The 15,633-nt window shown below is 48.4% G+C and overlaps 1 protein-coding gene across 5 annotated transcripts; it reads left to right on the forward strand.

Annotated features, from left to right (window-relative positions):
- Nucleotides 1–8,208: 8,208 nt before the first annotated feature.
- LOC122368253 (probable tubulin polyglutamylase ttll-15) lies at nt 8,209–15,031 on the forward strand. 5 transcript variants are annotated; one of them, XM_043342012.1, is made up of 12 exons: nt 8,209–8,216; nt 9,987–10,095; nt 10,449–10,619; nt 10,855–11,007; nt 11,269–11,388; nt 11,527–11,756; nt 12,053–12,216; nt 12,475–12,650; nt 12,946–13,079; nt 13,498–13,582; nt 13,954–14,082; nt 14,363–15,031. In XM_043342012.1, the coding sequence occupies exons 2-12, from the start codon at nt 10,021–10,023 to the stop codon at nt 14,474–14,476; spliced, it is 1,551 nt and encodes a 516-aa protein (XP_043197947.1). In that variant the 5' UTR covers nt 8,209–8,216; nt 9,987–10,020; the 3' UTR covers nt 14,477–15,031. The 5 variants fall into 5 exon arrangements, with proteins under 5 accessions (XP_043197947.1, XP_043197946.1, XP_043197944.1 ...); XM_043342011.1 differs by lacking the exon at nt 8,209–8,216 and adding an exon at nt 8,577–8,610; XM_043342009.1 differs by lacking the exon at nt 8,209–8,216 and adding an exon at nt 8,580–8,616.
- Nucleotides 15,032–15,633: the final 602 nt, after the last annotated feature.

The following is a 15,633-nucleotide window of genomic DNA, read 5'->3' on the forward strand; positions in this document are numbered from 1 at the left end:
ATTACTGACCCTGCACATAAATCTATTAATTTCTTCGCTTTTACTGACTTATAAAGACATAACCTTTTGAAAAATTGCACAACAAGCCTGCTACTACACCACACTCCCGTGTGTCACAATGCTAATCAGCGGCGTTCCCTCGGCTTACTCCTTACTTACGACAATTCTCCCGCTAGATGGCAGGCCTGAGCTCAATGTCGCCAAAAACTGCGAAGACACCAATCCATTATTATCTCATCCATGGTGTAGGGTTTAACGGATTGCACCACGCGACTCTACGCCCCAAGTTACCCCTATATAGGGATTTTCAGCGGATTCCTAGGGGTCCGGCGAATCTGTCGCTGGAACTTTGCTGCCGTCTAGCGGGAAAAGTATTAGGTGTAGAGTTTAACGGATTGCACCACGCGACTCTACGCCCCTAGTTACCCCTATGTAAGGATTTTCAGCGGAATCCTAGGGGTCCGGCGAATCTGTCGCTGGAACTTTGCTGCCCTCTAGCGGGAAAAGTATTAGGTGTAGGGTTTAACGGATTGCACCACGCGACTCTACGCCCCAAGTTACCCCTATATAGGGATTTTCAGCGGATTCCTAGGGGTCCGCCGAATCTGTCGCTGGAACTTTGCTGCCCTCTAGCGGGAAAAGTATTAGGTGTAGGGTTTAACGGATTGCACCACGCGACTCTACGCCCCTAGTTACCCCTATATAGGGATTTTCAGCGGATTCCTAGGGGTCCGCCGAATCTGTCGCTGGAACTTTGCTGCCCTCTAGCGGGAAAAGTATTAGGTGTAGGGTTTAATGGATTGCACCACGCGACTCTACGCCCCAAGTTACCCCTATGTAGGGATTTTCAGCGGAATCCTAGGGGTCCGGCGAATCTGTCGCTGGAACTTTGCTGCCCTCTAGCGGGAAAAGTATTAGGTGTAGGGTTTAACGGATTGCACCACGCGACTCTACGCCCCAAGTTACCCCTATAAAGGGATTTTCAGCGGATTCCTAGGGGTCCGGCGAATCTGTCGCTGGAACTTTGCTGCCCTCTAGCGGGAAAAGTATTAGGTGTAGGGTTTAACGGATTGCACCACGCGACTCTACGCCCCTAGTTACCCCTATATAGGGATTTTCAGCGGATTCCTAGGGGTCCGCGAATCTGTCGCTGAACGTCAATGTCAATAATTCGCTAAGTATACAGACGTGTAACACCCACCGAAATGCGTTGTCCTTCTCTATAAAAAAGTCGCAGTATATGGCGCTTTTGTTTCAAACAGCGACGCTTGGGTTTTTGTTTATGTTATCGCCTTGTCGTTGCTTGGTTGTAAGGATTCTAATTTGAATTAGAGTTAATTCGGTTTGGAATTAATTAGATTCTAATTCGGGGGTACATAGTGCCTACTCTTCTTTGTTTCCAACATTATTTTGCGCCACAAATGAACGGCATGCGCCAGAAACGCAGCCAAATCTTGCGATTGCGACTACGAAATTCATTATTTTGGCCTCAGAGCCTGAAGCGAAAAATACAAGCATATTTATTTCAAAAAGACTTCAGGTTTGTCGAACGGTGTTATGAGAATTTTGATAACAGTACTGCATAAGTTTTTCAGTGATGCCGCAAAAGTGTTGTATCTATCTTCTTTTATTGTGCAGTCGGCGGGACCGATTCAAAATTGAGTCGTTGCTACTAAAATAGCAGCATATGGCGACAGATGATGAACAGGAAAAATAGTTGCGTAAATTTAGACATAAACCACCCCCAAACCATGAATATCTTTTGAAGGCACTATAGACGACCATTAACTAACTAGATGTGATGAAGATCAAATGTAATGAATACGCTCATTTTACAAAATTACATGCAAGTACCAAAAAGTGATGTAAGTACTTATTCAACGGTCATTTTCAGCGCTCCCCGCTAACGTGACTTCAAGTTGAGATATTTGCGGCAAGGTACAGAATTGAGCAAAATGGTTTTAATTTACATTATAACTTGTTGTGTTTTGTCAGAAAATGGTCCTAACTCCTAACTCAGATTTTGTGGAAAAAGGTCATAATCTCCCTTTAACCTCTTTTCCTGGGTGATGATCATGAGCGACGAGTGTCTGCACAGGGGCTCTCTAGAGTGCGTCGGTAAGCGCAGCCATTGTGATTCTACCGATCGTTTTTTTTTTTGTTCAAAAATTTAAAAATTTGAATTTTCTGTAAAAAAAATGGCAAGTCATAGCTTCAAGGAAAACCTTGGGTTTGTTCCCGTGGCTCCTCTAACCTCCTCCAAGCTCCTCTAACCTCCTCTCGTTTCAAAAAATCGTTCCCGTCGCTCCTCCAAGCTCCTCCAAGCTCATCTTGATTTCACATCTCACCACCACTATTTGCCTCCTCCCTCATCCCAAACGAAAGTTGGTTTTTTGGAGGAGGCTCTTGCGTAGACATATTTGGCGCACGTAATACAAATGTGCATTGTTTATAAATGAGATTTGAGGGAAGTGGAAATGATTTTAGTGATTGATGACGATTGGATGTCTTTGATATTAATCTAAGGTTATTTTCTTAGAAAGCGATTATTATCTCTTGATTTATGTTTGCGCGCCATAAATCGCCAACCGTTACAGCCCGCAAACAGCTGATTTCCTCGCTAAAATGTTCCCGTGGCTCCTCTGAAACGGCTCTTCTCCAAGCTCATCCAACCTCATCCGAGATTTTTTGGGAGGAGCGACGGGAACAGACCCCTTGTCACCATCGTATTCCTCGCACCATTGCGCGTTGAATGATACGTAAAATGAATTAGTAACGACTGGAGGAAGGCAAGATTTAACACAAAAGTTGATTTTGCCCCCCCAACCGAAAACCTCTGGCGACGCCTATGCCTGAGATATAGAATGGCTCCCATAGGCGAAAACGATAATGTGACCCCCCCCCCCCAAGGTCGGCGAGGTTACCTGAGGTCACCATGTTCGTAACAGCAGATGAGATCGCATACGGCAAATCGACAGGTGGTGTTTTCGTTTCGATCGGTCCAGTGCAGTTCCTGAGTTTATAAAGTCTCACTCTCAGGTCAGGTTTTAAAAGTCATTCTTACAATACTGAACAAGTTCCTGAGTTATAGATTGGCTACAATAGGCGAACACGTCAAGCTGACCTTCCAAAGTCAACGAGGTCACCTGAGGTCATCATATTCGAAACAGCTCATGAAATCTCATACCGCATACGGCGAATTGACTGGTGGCGTTTTCGTCTCGATCGGCCCGGTAGTGGGAACTGGGCATAGAATGGCTGGCGGGCGGCGGCCAGGCGCGCAACCAGAAAAATATTTCGGAGGGGGCACAGCACTAGGGGGCGCAGTTTTTGCCCAGGTGGGCGGCACCAACCTACCCCTCCAAATTTGTTTCTCCTCGGATTTCGTCCACTTGATTTGGTAAATTCATTAAAATAAAATAAAAAGATAATTTAGTGTGTGAGTCCCACACAATGGCATATCCGTTGTTTTGAGGTGGCGGACATAATCACAGGACAACTCAATGGGTGAGCACTGACAGTGCAGGCCCTGCAGCCGTCTAAGGGAGGTACCTTATCACTTATCAGAGGATACCATCGGAAATGCATAGGTACAAATGGTTATGTATTGAACACAGTCGGTGTCATCCACACGAGTCCACAGTGTCCACTGTCCGCAGTGTCAGCTCGCACGACAAAGAGTTATGTAACAAGTCAGGATGAACACTGAAATCATATGTACCTATCTCACCTTATCTCACCTTCTACCAACAGTACCAATAATCTTCCAAACCACGCTCGCGTTCTTGAGCTTAACTGCCGGCACCTCCAAGCGACAAAAACGCAAACATTTTTTTCACTGTAGGTTATGATAACAACATTCCTTTCTGTGACACGCATCACACTGAGTCCACTGAGCCCCCCCCCCCCCTCCAGGATTTGTCAGCAGGCCGACCCGGACAGCCCGGCAGCGCGATCGGTGACAGTCCTTCCCGCCATCTCACCTTCTGCCTCACTTTCTGCGGGCGACGGCGTGGGTCTCCCTCTTCTTGAGGTACTTTTTTACAACCGAGGCTGCGTCGACGTGGATGCTTTTGTGCATCTTCAGGAGGAGGAGGCCCTCGAGGCGGTCCTCCCCCATGGTGGATCGGCCGGCAGTCTTCACCCGCTTCAGTGCGCTGAATGACCGCTCGGCAGCGCAGCTGGTGAGCGGCAGCGTACACAGGAGTTTTAGGAGCGCGAAAATTGTCGGGTGTATGCTACAGCTACACCGGTTCAGTGCCTCCAGCGCCGAACTGGGTCTCTCGCTGGCTTCGACCTCCGCCCATCGGGCACGCCAGGATGTGAGCTCCGGCCCCAGACATGTTGGAGACGGGAGGTCGGCTTCATATGTCTTGGCGGCATTCAGAACCGTTGTCACGTCTCCCAGTCACGACGGGATCACCAGCAGGTCCTTGCCAGGGTAACTGTCCGGTAACCTGCGCGTCAGCTCGCTGATCACGGCATCCACGACGGGAAGGAAGATGTTGCGCAGGTAGTGCTCCTCGGCGTTCTCCGCTGGCGCGTTAGCCCGCTGGGTCTGCTTCTTGCAGGTACGCGGCATGGCTACCTCCACGTCCAGCGCGTCGCTCAGCTCGGTGGCCGTCTCGAACACGGGCTGGAAGCCTTCCCGGAGCACCTGAAGGTCCCTTTTCGTCGTCTCGACCATTGAGAATCTTTCTTCCAGCGTCAGTGAGGGTTTTTGCAGGGCTTTGGAGAGCGCCAGACTGCAGAGTGATACCGAACACATGGACACAGACGGCCAGTGTCATAAGGACTTTGAACGATCTGATGCCCAGGGCCAGGACCTGGCATCGTGCTGTTGACGCCGCTTCAGGGGGTGCCGACTGACTCACTTCCTCGAGCGTCGCTGCGATGGCTGGCAGGAGATCGTGGAACAGCACGAGCGTGTCATGCCGCTCCACCCACCGTGTGGGGCACAGAGGCTTCAGCCTTTTCGATCGCGCTGCAGGGAACTTGTCCATCACATGCTTCTGCAGCTTAGCGGTCCTTGCGGGAGAGCTTTTCAGGAACGTATTGATGTTGCTGATGAGTCCAATCAGCTGGGACACATCCTTGTTCTTGCATGCTTGGGCGATGGCCAGATTCAGACGGTGGCTGGCACAATGAGTGTACATGGCCAGTGGTTGGACTTCTGCAATCCTTGCTTGGACACCACTGAACTTACCACTCATGTTGGAGGCGCTGTCATATCCTTGTCCTGTCGCCTCGTCGATACTTAGACCGATCTCCTCCAGTTTGGCCATGATGGTCTCGGCGAGACCACTTCCCGTTGTGTCGGTTGTCGTCACAATTCCCACAAAGTCTTCACGTACTATGCGCACATGTTGTTGTTGTCCCCTCCATCCGCGGCAGAGCCGTGGTGTAGCTTCTCAGCTCTGGAGGGCCCTGAAGGCGGCCACCAGGGCCGCCACCGTGTCGCCGCGCCTGACCTCCTCCACCGTCGGCAGTATGTTGCCGACCGCCGGGATTCTGAGGCGAGCTCAGCCGAGGGGCGGCACATGCTTCAGAGAGCGGCACTTCATAGCTGAGGGGCGGCACTCAGTCGGAAGGGAGGGGCGGCACTCTGACAAGGGCGGCATTTTGGGGCGCACGAAAAGTGCGCCCCAAAATCTAGTCTAGTATGATTGGTCTGATGACGTCGATGTCCAAGCATGTTGCTAATGGAAGGCGGCGTATTGATCACGGAGGGTGACATGAACCCTCAGAGAGCGGCATTATTCTGAGGACGGCATAACACCTTATGTGAAATGCATGTAAACAGTTAGAGGGCGGCGTATCGACCACAGAGGGCGGCATGACATCACAGAGGGCGGCATTGTTCTTGCTGAGGACGGAATAACGCCTTTTGTTACCTGCATGCAAGCCGTTAGAGGGCGGCGTACTTACCACGGGGGGCGGCAATGTTCTTTCGGAGGGCGGCATTGTTCTTTCTGAGGGCGACATAATACCTTTTGTGGACTGCATGCAAGCTGCTAGCGGGTAGTGTATTGACCACAGAGGGCGGGATAACACCTCAAAGGGCTGCATTGTTCTTTCTGAGGGGGCACAACATCTTTTGTGGACTGCATGCAAGCCGTTAGAGGGTGGCATAGCGGTCACAGAGGGCGGCATAACACCTCATAAGGTGGCATTGTTCTTTCTGAGGGCGGCATAACGCCATTTCGTTGCCTGCATGCAAACCGTTGGAGGGCGGCGTACTGACCACAGAGGGCGGCATGTTACCTCAGAGGGCGGCATAATTCTTTTGGAAGGCGGCATAACGCATTTTTGGACTGCATGTAAACCGGTGGAGGGCGGTAAAACACCTCAGCGGGCGGCCTTGTTCTTTCTGAGGGCGGCATGACACTTTTGTAGACTGCATGCTTACATTCTAAAAGGATTTGCAGGCGCCTTCGGCGCCTGCAAATCCTTTTTCGTGCGCAGGGGCGGCATTTGCCTCGAGGGCGCCTTCAAAGCTGACGGAGGGGGCAAATGCCCAGTGTGCCCCCCCCCCTTGGTTGCGCCTCTGGCGGCGGCTGCAATAGGCAAAAACGTCAAGTTGACCTCCCAAGGTCAACGAGGTCACCAAGGGCTCCGCCACGGACTTTTGGTTGGGGGGGACGGTCTGCCCTTCGCCCATCGCCGTAGTGTCTCCTCTAAACCTAGGGTACCCCCAAATCCAGTTTTCTCAACGGATTTAGGCCACTTGTTTTTCGTCATAGCCCTGATACGACGATTTTTTAACTAGAAAAATAAAAAATAGAGAAATGGTAGGCCACCTGACCCATGCAATATTACCCAATATTAGATTGTAGTCATTGTACCTTCATCATATTGACACACCAGACAGAAAAAAAAACTTGAAAGACCAGCTTCAATTTTTTAATGGTATCTGGCTCATAGTTTTGCGCTGAATCTGAATCCATTTTTAGCATTTGGCGAAGGTCGGATCAGGTTAGGTGAGATCAACAAGTGCGTGTCCCTCCGGCTAGCCAAAGTACCTAGGTGTCAACCACAGACAGCTTCGTAACATGTTGCATTGGTACCAAAACTACTTCTCAATGTTATATGCTTAATTCGACATCATCTCCAAAAAGTTTCCTAGTAACATGCCTAGCTCGAAAAAGTGAACCAAATTCATCTAACGGTAATGACCTTGACCTGATATTCACGTGACCTTGACACATACTAGAATGCATGTGTCTAATTCACGTGACCTTGACACCTACCCGAATGCATGTGTCTACCGTCATTTCACATGTTGGCTCGGTTTTATGACATGACAAGTCTGGAAACGTACAGATAATGTGCGCTAACATACACCGAATCGGTGGTTCGGCCTGACATGGTCTCCAGAAATAGGCCACAGGCCCAAAAGTCATGGCCCATGGGGTTAGGACTTAGGATCATGAAATTTTCAGAGGATGTGCAAAATTCCCGGGAAATACTAATAGTTTCGTCACGATAAACCACTTTTTACGCGAGTTACTTGTGAAAAACTGAGGGGTGGGTCAATCCGACCCACCATAGTCCATATAAGAACGAGGGTTAACCTCTCAAACACTTTAAACAAACAGCTTCTCTTATCCTACAGTTCTGCGATATTCTTATTTGACCGATGGAAGTTTCCTCTTAAAGAACGACAGCGTTTACCCGAAAAAAAAATAATATCCGTATTGATTGTTTAATTGATTGAATTTGAGAGATCCTTTTTTGATATACCTACTGGATTACCTACTGGATATACCTACTGGATTCATCATCGGACTGGGACGTATGATTGCGAACATTCGTTGCAGTAGACTCACGTTGATATACCTAACGCGAAAATGCCTGACGATATTGTCTACTAAAAAATTGAAATCCGTGGCCCTCATAACAGAAAAAGACTTAAAGCACAAGGCGACAATATAGGTTGTCGACGACAGGTTAATTAGATTCTCATCACGTTTTTTTTTTCTTCGGAGATTCTTTGCACTTATGTTCTGTATTCGGTGTCAGGAACAAGAGTCGATTTATCTACCAGCGGAGGAGCCGATTATTGGGGGGGACAAAAGATAGTATGTCCCACCCAACATTTTGGTTGGGGGGGACATGTCCCACCCGTCCCCCCCGGTGGCGGAGCCCTTGGAGGTCACATGAGGCACCATTTTCGATGTGGCTGATGACTGTTGCATCATACAGCGAATCGACTGGTGGTGTTTTCGTCTCGATCAGCCCAGGGATCAGCCCAGTAGTTGCCAAGGCCATATAACCTGAACAATAAGAATAGCTGCCAAAGGCGCGAAAACGGTCATGCGTACTCCCAAGGTTACTGAGTTCCCCTGAGGTCACTATTTTCAAAAATGCTAGTAAAACTAGCATTCCACAACGAGTATTCCACAATTTGGATGATGGTTAGATTGATCCGATCAGTTCAGTGGTTTTTGACACTATAAGTTTTTGAGTTATAGAATATTTGCAAATGTGGCGGTTCAGTAGTGCTGTCGGTGCTTTAGAAATTTAAATTTCGACAAATATTGCGCATCTCTTACATTAAATGACGCAGTTTTTTTGCTATTGTGGGGCAGGGGAGTGAAGCGACTGCGAGTAATGGTGTTTTTTTATATAGTTGAATCTACATCAATTTACATTGATATTGGTATTTTATTGTTAATTTTCAAATAACATCAGCAAACGATGGTCAAACGACTTGTTATGTAATGGCTGAGTCAGGACACTGCAAGGAACTCGAAAGTCGAAAGGACCGGAGGACCCTTGAGGCCAAGTGGCCTTTAAAAATTCGGTACCTAGTCGTAAAGCAGGCGTCACACACGTTTCATTTTACCCAAGCTACAAGATCATCATTTCTTATCTATATTCATTTTAGGATGATAGGTAGAATTTATGCCACCTATTATTGCCTGTCAAGTGTCAAACTATTGAAGTTATCCAGAATGATAACGATTAGTGCTCATTGTGTGACAATACCAAGAAAATGATAGTGAAAATTATAGTTCACCTTTTCTGGCAATGCTGAAAAACAAATATTTATGGCAAGTGGCAACTGGGTGGCAGGTGTCCGCAGGCCACAAGATACCCCGAACATATCACTCTAACCTACTCTTTACTCTAGTACCTTACTCTAGTGCTAGAGTAAAGAGTCTAGTTAGTACCTACTCTACCAATTTTTGCGGCCCCAGAACTTCTAACTGGGAACACTGGTTGATATAGCCTTGCTAAATGCTACTTAGGTAGGTGTACGCGTTAAAAGTGGCTTAATTTGGGCATAAAAAGTTCACTTGCGCAGTGCATCAATTTTGGCACATGAGTTTCTCATAGGCATTCATAGTGTGGATGTTTTCCAGTCTTGGGTCGGGTAGCTCATATACTGCAATAATTTTAATGTTGGCTAAGCCTATCTTTGAATGAGGCCATTTTGTAAATTGTGAAACCCCATTGGCATGTTTCGCAACATTTCTGGCAGAGCTAGGGGCTGAGGGGCTCACAGATCTTGCCACATCTTATGTGGGTCAGAGCTTAGGATGTATTGTAAGGCAGTCTTTTCTTTGTCACATGGGGTCCAAATAAAATTCTTATGATTTTTAAAGAAACAATGGAGTTGCTCATTTTTTTTTTTTTTGCTTATATTCAAATTTCAAAGCCTTTCTGTGCTTATAGTGACTGGTGCCCTGATTACTTTTCCACCCTAGTCCCTACACTTTTCTCACACTCACAAATAATGCTACAAATAATTTATGACCTTTATGCAATAGCTACCTTGTATATGTATCATTTGCTGATGGGTTTCAGTATCTTCAATCTTCATATTTTTCTTGATATGCCGTTAAGAGTTTCCTGTTCAGTGTTCCCTCTCAAAGACCTGGAATTATAGTAGCCTACTATTTCGTACCATTTTATTGTTGGTACTTTTGTGTGCAGTACATTCCCTGTTAAGTGTAATATGTGATAATCCTCTGTTTCAGGTTATTTGGAACTTGGAAGAGAATTTTAATAATAATGAAAGTCACATCCTCATCTTCTAAGAGTAAACCTGGTCCAAACCAGGAAACTAAGGCAGCAACAAAAGTGCAGGTATAGAGACTCAGAACACACTGGATATTGGTGTTGTGTTCATTTTCCTTTGCCTTATGCTGTTATGTTCAATGTTCATCAGCCTTTACTTTACCTATGTTGATGTACAATGTCATCGCTCTATGTTGTTACGTCCAATGTCCAATGTCGTTACGAATACGACAAGTACGAAACTGCCTGTACCACCGACTATGTAAATTGTAAAACTACGGCGCAATGTCGCGACATCTTTTTTGTCTTTGTTTCCCTTCTTAGTGTCGCTCTTCACCGAACACCGGCGCTGATGTCTCCGCCAGAGGCCGATGTCCCCGGCTAACCCCGTGTCGTGCCACACCGCGCTGTCTGACCGGCAGGACGATGCCGACCGGCCCTGGAGCCGCTGGCCGCCGCTGCTGTACGGCTGCGTGTCGGTGCTGGTTGCCGTGTCGGCCGTCCTCGCGGCGCAGCTATACCGACTACAGGAGCAGCAGGGCGGCCTGGGTGCCGCCGACCGACCGCCGCGGGTCTGGGTGGCCGGGAACAAGGTTAGCTAGAGTGATATGCAGCCTCTCCGACCAATGGTAGCCTTCCATGTCAAACATTCACGCGTGTTCGGATAATCTGAGTTTCCCTTCTGGGACCAGTCAATACTGCTGTTTTTGAAGTCTGTAAAATTGAAGCAAAATATTCTGTGAATATTTTATTTGACGAGGCCTGGAGAAAGTTAAATGTCTCGTATATCTCCACTGTTGTAAAAGGCGTGTTTATTTTCACCAACAGGTGGACTCTGGATATCTGAAGCACGTTCTGAACGTGTTCGAACGTCTCGGTTACGAGCGGGGGTCGGAGGAGGACTTTGACGTGCTCTGGTCACACCCGTACCCATTCCGCATTTATAACGACACGCTGATCGCACGCAAGAGCCACCAGAAGGTACATACAACTGTGCTGTATAATTATATGATCATCAGAGGTTGAGTTATACTTTACTCGTAGGTACTTTCTGAATCTACGGTTCAAAAGTCAAAAACCATGCCGATAAATGCATAAAAAAATAACAGGATAAGCCGTCTTCATGTCTGCTATTAGATAGTGTGTTGTTCGTTGGATACTGAGATACTGAAGTACGATTATATTACAATTTACTTACACGATTGATGTAAATCAAATGTTTTCTTTCGTGGTGTTTTTCAGGTGAATCATTTTCCCGGCTCGGGGTTCATCACGTCCAAAGTGGAGCTGTCCACCAGCGGGATAAAGCACATACCGATCGCCTTCAAAATGCCCAAGGAGAAGGAACAGCTGCTCGACTATGTAAGATAATATGTTAACTGTAACTAGTGGTGTATTTGGAGCTGGTTCTTGAGCATTGTGTTGTGTCAAATGAGCCTTTACTTGTTCAAAAGGCTGATGTTATAATGAGCTCACAATTTCATTGTTTCTCTCTTACAGGCCAAGAAGAATCCCCAAACTCTGTTCGTACAAAAGTCCAACAGTCACCGTGACATTCAGATCAAGAGCGTGGACGCGGCGGACCTGGACGCGAACAGCACCTTCTTCCAGGAGTACATCGGCAACCCACTGCTCGTGGACGGCCACAAGTTCGACATCGGCATCTACACGGTGATGACGTCACTGGACCCGCTGCGCGTCTACATCTACTGGGGAGACGTGCTGCTCAGGTCGGTACTTATATTGGGGAGACGTGCTGCTTATGTGGGTCCACGAGCGCACCCGGGTAGTCTGTCGGCATTTCAGTGTACCAACTCTAACTGCGTTGTAATCCTGTAAAATTGTTATAATTAGTTCATAATCGAAATATTGCTGTCTCAATATTTCCTTTAATCGCAGCAGCAGATGAGCTACTTCTGCCTGACTTTTACTTCTACTTCCTCTCTGTTGGCAATTTCACCAGTTGAGAAATGATGTTTGCAACCCCGATAAGATCGAACATTAACAATCCGCAATGTCTCTTCAGGTTCTGTGCCGAAGAGTACCACCCGTTCGACGCCTCTGTGATCAACAAGTACGTGGTGGGCGACGAATACCTGCCCATCTGGAAGGTGCCCTCTCTCAGCCGCTACCACAACGAGCTGAAGCTGGGTCACAGGGAGTCTCTGAACGCCTTCCTGCGCTCCCAGGGTGAGTGACGGCTCGGGCAGGCAATCAGTTACGGTCGCTAGTCGCTTGAGCGACTCTAAGCAGTGTCATTGATGAGCTCGTTGATGAATATCTCATTGAACCTCATTGGTGTGAGTAAGCTGAGGTCCTTCGTCCGTTTGCTGCTTGGTCTGTCTACTCTGAACCATGCTGAGCTTCTCCTGCGCCGTGCTGTAATAGTGCTATTGTGTCAATCGAGGTCAGTGACTCATTAAGTTGTGTTCGTGCTGCGCCCGGCAGGCTCTAAGCCGGAGAAGATCTGGTCGCAGATCGAGGAGTCGATCCGATCGGTGTACCTGGTTAAGGAGCCATCCATGATTCGCGCTTCGAGGAGGTTCGGCTCCACCCGGCAGTTCTTCGAGATGGTGCGATTCGACTTTGTGGTCGACGATGAGCTCAACGTCTACCTGATGGAGGTACGTCGGCTTTTGATCGTTCAGAGAGAGACGTCTGGGTACATACGTCAGCATTGATAGGTGTGGGGCAAGCGCTCTGGTATGTTGGCTTCGACAGGTCAAGGGCAGACGCCGTAAATAACCGACTTGGCTCTCCGGAGCGTTAGCGTGTGGTGTCCTCATTTATGGCGTAGTTAGTGTTGCTGACTGGCTCGGTTATCCGGATGTGGGCCTTATTGATGGTCCCATGCTGTGACTATTGTGCCTAATTCCTTAAGCTGACATTGATCGTGATGTTGTGGTGTCTGCGTTTCAGGCCAACATGTCGCCAAACCTATCATCAGCACACTTTCGTCAGAACGTGCCGCTTTACGAACAAGTGGTCTACAGTCTGCTCAGCCTGGTCGGCCTGGCGCCCCGGATTCGCCCCGGCCTCGCCCGCCAGGCGCGGTGAGTGTCTGTGGTGTGCGGTACTTCAGTCGGCCCGGTGGCAGTGTGACAGGGTTGTGGTAATGACCGGGGCTGGTGTGTTGTGTGCAGATAAGGTGTTGTGTTCCGACTGGTCGGTAGAGTGGCAGTGCCATGAGTTGCAGTCGAGTGTGTTTTCTACAAATCGGCAGTGTGAACTGTTATGTTCTTTTCTCATATCTAGTCCCTTACATCTGAACTAGTGTTTAGAAAATATCTGTATTTTCATCCAAAGATCCATTGCTGAGCTGTCCCCAGGCCCGGTCTGTTATTATCTTTTCCCTGTCACCGTTCATTTGGTGATTGAACTGTCCCCTGTCTCGAGGTCCGGCACGGTCGTAGAACTGACCCCTGTCCCGAAATCCGGTCTATCGCTTAACGCTCGACATCTGTCCCCCAGGTCGCCCGGCCCGGTTTCCGACATGCTCGCCACCGACAAGGAGCTGGCTGTGTTTGGCCTCGAGTGCGGCTCGCCCACCTGCACCGTGAGTGTTTTACGCTAGTGCTTTTGCGGGTTGATTAAGTGTAACTCATGTTTATGGAGACCGATTTTTCCAGACCATCGTCTGGATATTTATTTATATGCAATCCTATTTTATTCATATGCAGAATACAGTTTTATATTTGTGCAGAATTGTTTTTTTTTCTGTGACTGAAATACATACAGCTAGCTGTCTCTATACACATTCCGTCTTTCCCGTGTGGAGTATACTACTAACCACTGGGTTTGTGCCCGGCCCGCCCTGTGCCTTCTGCTTTCTGGCGGGACTCCTGGGGAGGCGTGTGCCACGTCTGTCTGCCAGTGTGTTATGTATGCTATTGCTGACCTCTGCCTGTCCTGTCCCCCATCCGGCAGGACTCGTGTGGAGGTGTGTGCCGCGTCTGCCTGCCGTGTCTGACGATCCCGCAGAAGGCCTTCCTCAGACAGGCGGTAGACGAACACCTGAACCGGCACCTGACGCGGCGCATCCTGCCGCCGCAAACGGTGGGTGAAACGACCCGGTCTGAGGTGACCTGACTTTGATTTAGAATACGAGAATTTAGAATTTAGAATTTAGAATTTAGAAACACACCTGACAATGTGTTTCGTGCCTGCAGTGTAGTTATTGCCCGGCCTATCGGCAGTGCTTCGTGCTCGGGCCTCGGAGTATTTGTTAAATCCTGCCAGCAGTATCCCGTGCCTTAAGTGTCTGTTTGCCCCTATCGGTAGTGTGTCTGTTGCATGGGGAGTTTGTTTACCCCTATGTAACGATATCTGCTGGCAGACTGTGGAAGAGGCACGCACAGGGCTGGAGGGACTCCAAAACCTGAGCTCAACCAATCAACTGATGCACCTCTGGTTCCGCGGCAAGTGCCTGTTGGAGAGAAGCTGGTGTTAAGCGCCCCTACCGGCCCACGGAAGATACACAGGGTCAATGTGAGGCCGCCCTGACTGACACACGCTCACTGCTGGCTGTTGGCGGCCTCTATTTAGGTATGGATGGCTGGGGTTGATGGTGGGAGTTTGCATGAAACTTCATTCCTACGGGTGACCGAGGAGTAACACGGTGCATAGATCTGCAACGAAATGATTTTGAATGCCGTCCTTATATTTTGATGCTTTTTGTGGTTGCGTGCCAAATTTGTTGTTTGTTTTATATACTTTATTGTTTTGTTGTTGTGTGGGAGTATGTGGGAGCGATCAAGTGAGGCTAAGTGAACTTCAGCACTCCGATAGCATTCTTCCTAGTGTCTTTCGTATCGTAGTGTTTCATTGAACACCTGTAACCAGAGTACTCGCACAGTTGTGGTACACGCGCACAACGAATCTTTGTCACGCGTTTTTGCATCTGTACACGACGCGCCCTTGCGCTGCGACTTGAGCCGATTGTCAGGGTTAGACGGTATTGGCTCACGATCAGGACCAGAATCTCTGTTTCCGTACGGGTCGCCAAGGCATGGCGAGTATTGGTGCTGTATGATCTGTGGTGACTTGGAAGCAGCCGTCGAGAAGTTGAGGCTACACTTTTTTTGTTAGTGATTTGCGGAGGTATGGAATCGTCTCAAACTTGTTACCATTTGGTGAATGGTGTTCGATAATGCACACATAGTGGGGCTTAGTGGACGAGCCGACTGCTGGTGACCGGTGACGCGCCACCAGTGGTGATTGCATGTTGTGGGGCGCGGCGAGGCTTTCTAGACCAATTTTGGATGGCTGCTGGCTGATCCTTCCACAAATAAGCACAAACTTCTGCCGTTCGCTGGTGGTTCATGACACGCACTGTTGAATATCTGACCTCCAAAATAATTTCGCAATTTGTTGACAGTGCTCGTGTCTTTTTCTATAAGAATGTGGTGTTTGGTCGCGCTGACTAAATGGCCAGTTCTTGTTTTGAATATTTTTGCAAGTGTCACGAGACCATGCGTACAGTTTAGTACCGTACAAAACTGTCGGGGATGTGCAACATCTTAATCGGCAAAGACACCGCTGCGGGTCTAAATTGCGGGAGAACCGCAACCGGGTGCATGCATGCGCGAACGGCGGTTGTTGTGATAT

The sequence above is a fragment of the Amphibalanus amphitrite genome, unplaced genomic scaffold (assembly GCF_019059575.1).
Source record: "Amphibalanus amphitrite isolate SeventyFive unplaced genomic scaffold, NRLGWU_Aamphi_draft 000934F_arrow, whole genome shotgun sequence".
Lineage (NCBI taxonomy): Eukaryota > Metazoa > Arthropoda > Thecostraca > Balanomorpha > Balanidae > Amphibalanus > Amphibalanus amphitrite.

What these genes read in the sequence shown, in the direction of transcription:
- LOC122368253 (XM_043342012.1), top strand. Translation starts at nt 10,021, where the DNA reads ATGAAAGTCACATCCTCATCTTCTAAGAGTAAACCTGGTCCAAACCAG. An exon ending in CACGCAAGAGCCACCAGAAG is followed by an intron (nt 11,008 to 11,268) that starts GTACATACAACT and finishes GGTGTTTTTCAG; the next exon opens with GTGAATCATTTTCCCGGCTC. An exon ending in TGGGGAGACGTGCTGCTCAG is followed by an intron (nt 11,757 to 12,052) that starts GTCGGTACTTAT and finishes ATGTCTCTTCAG; the next exon opens with GTTCTGTGCCGAAGAGTACC.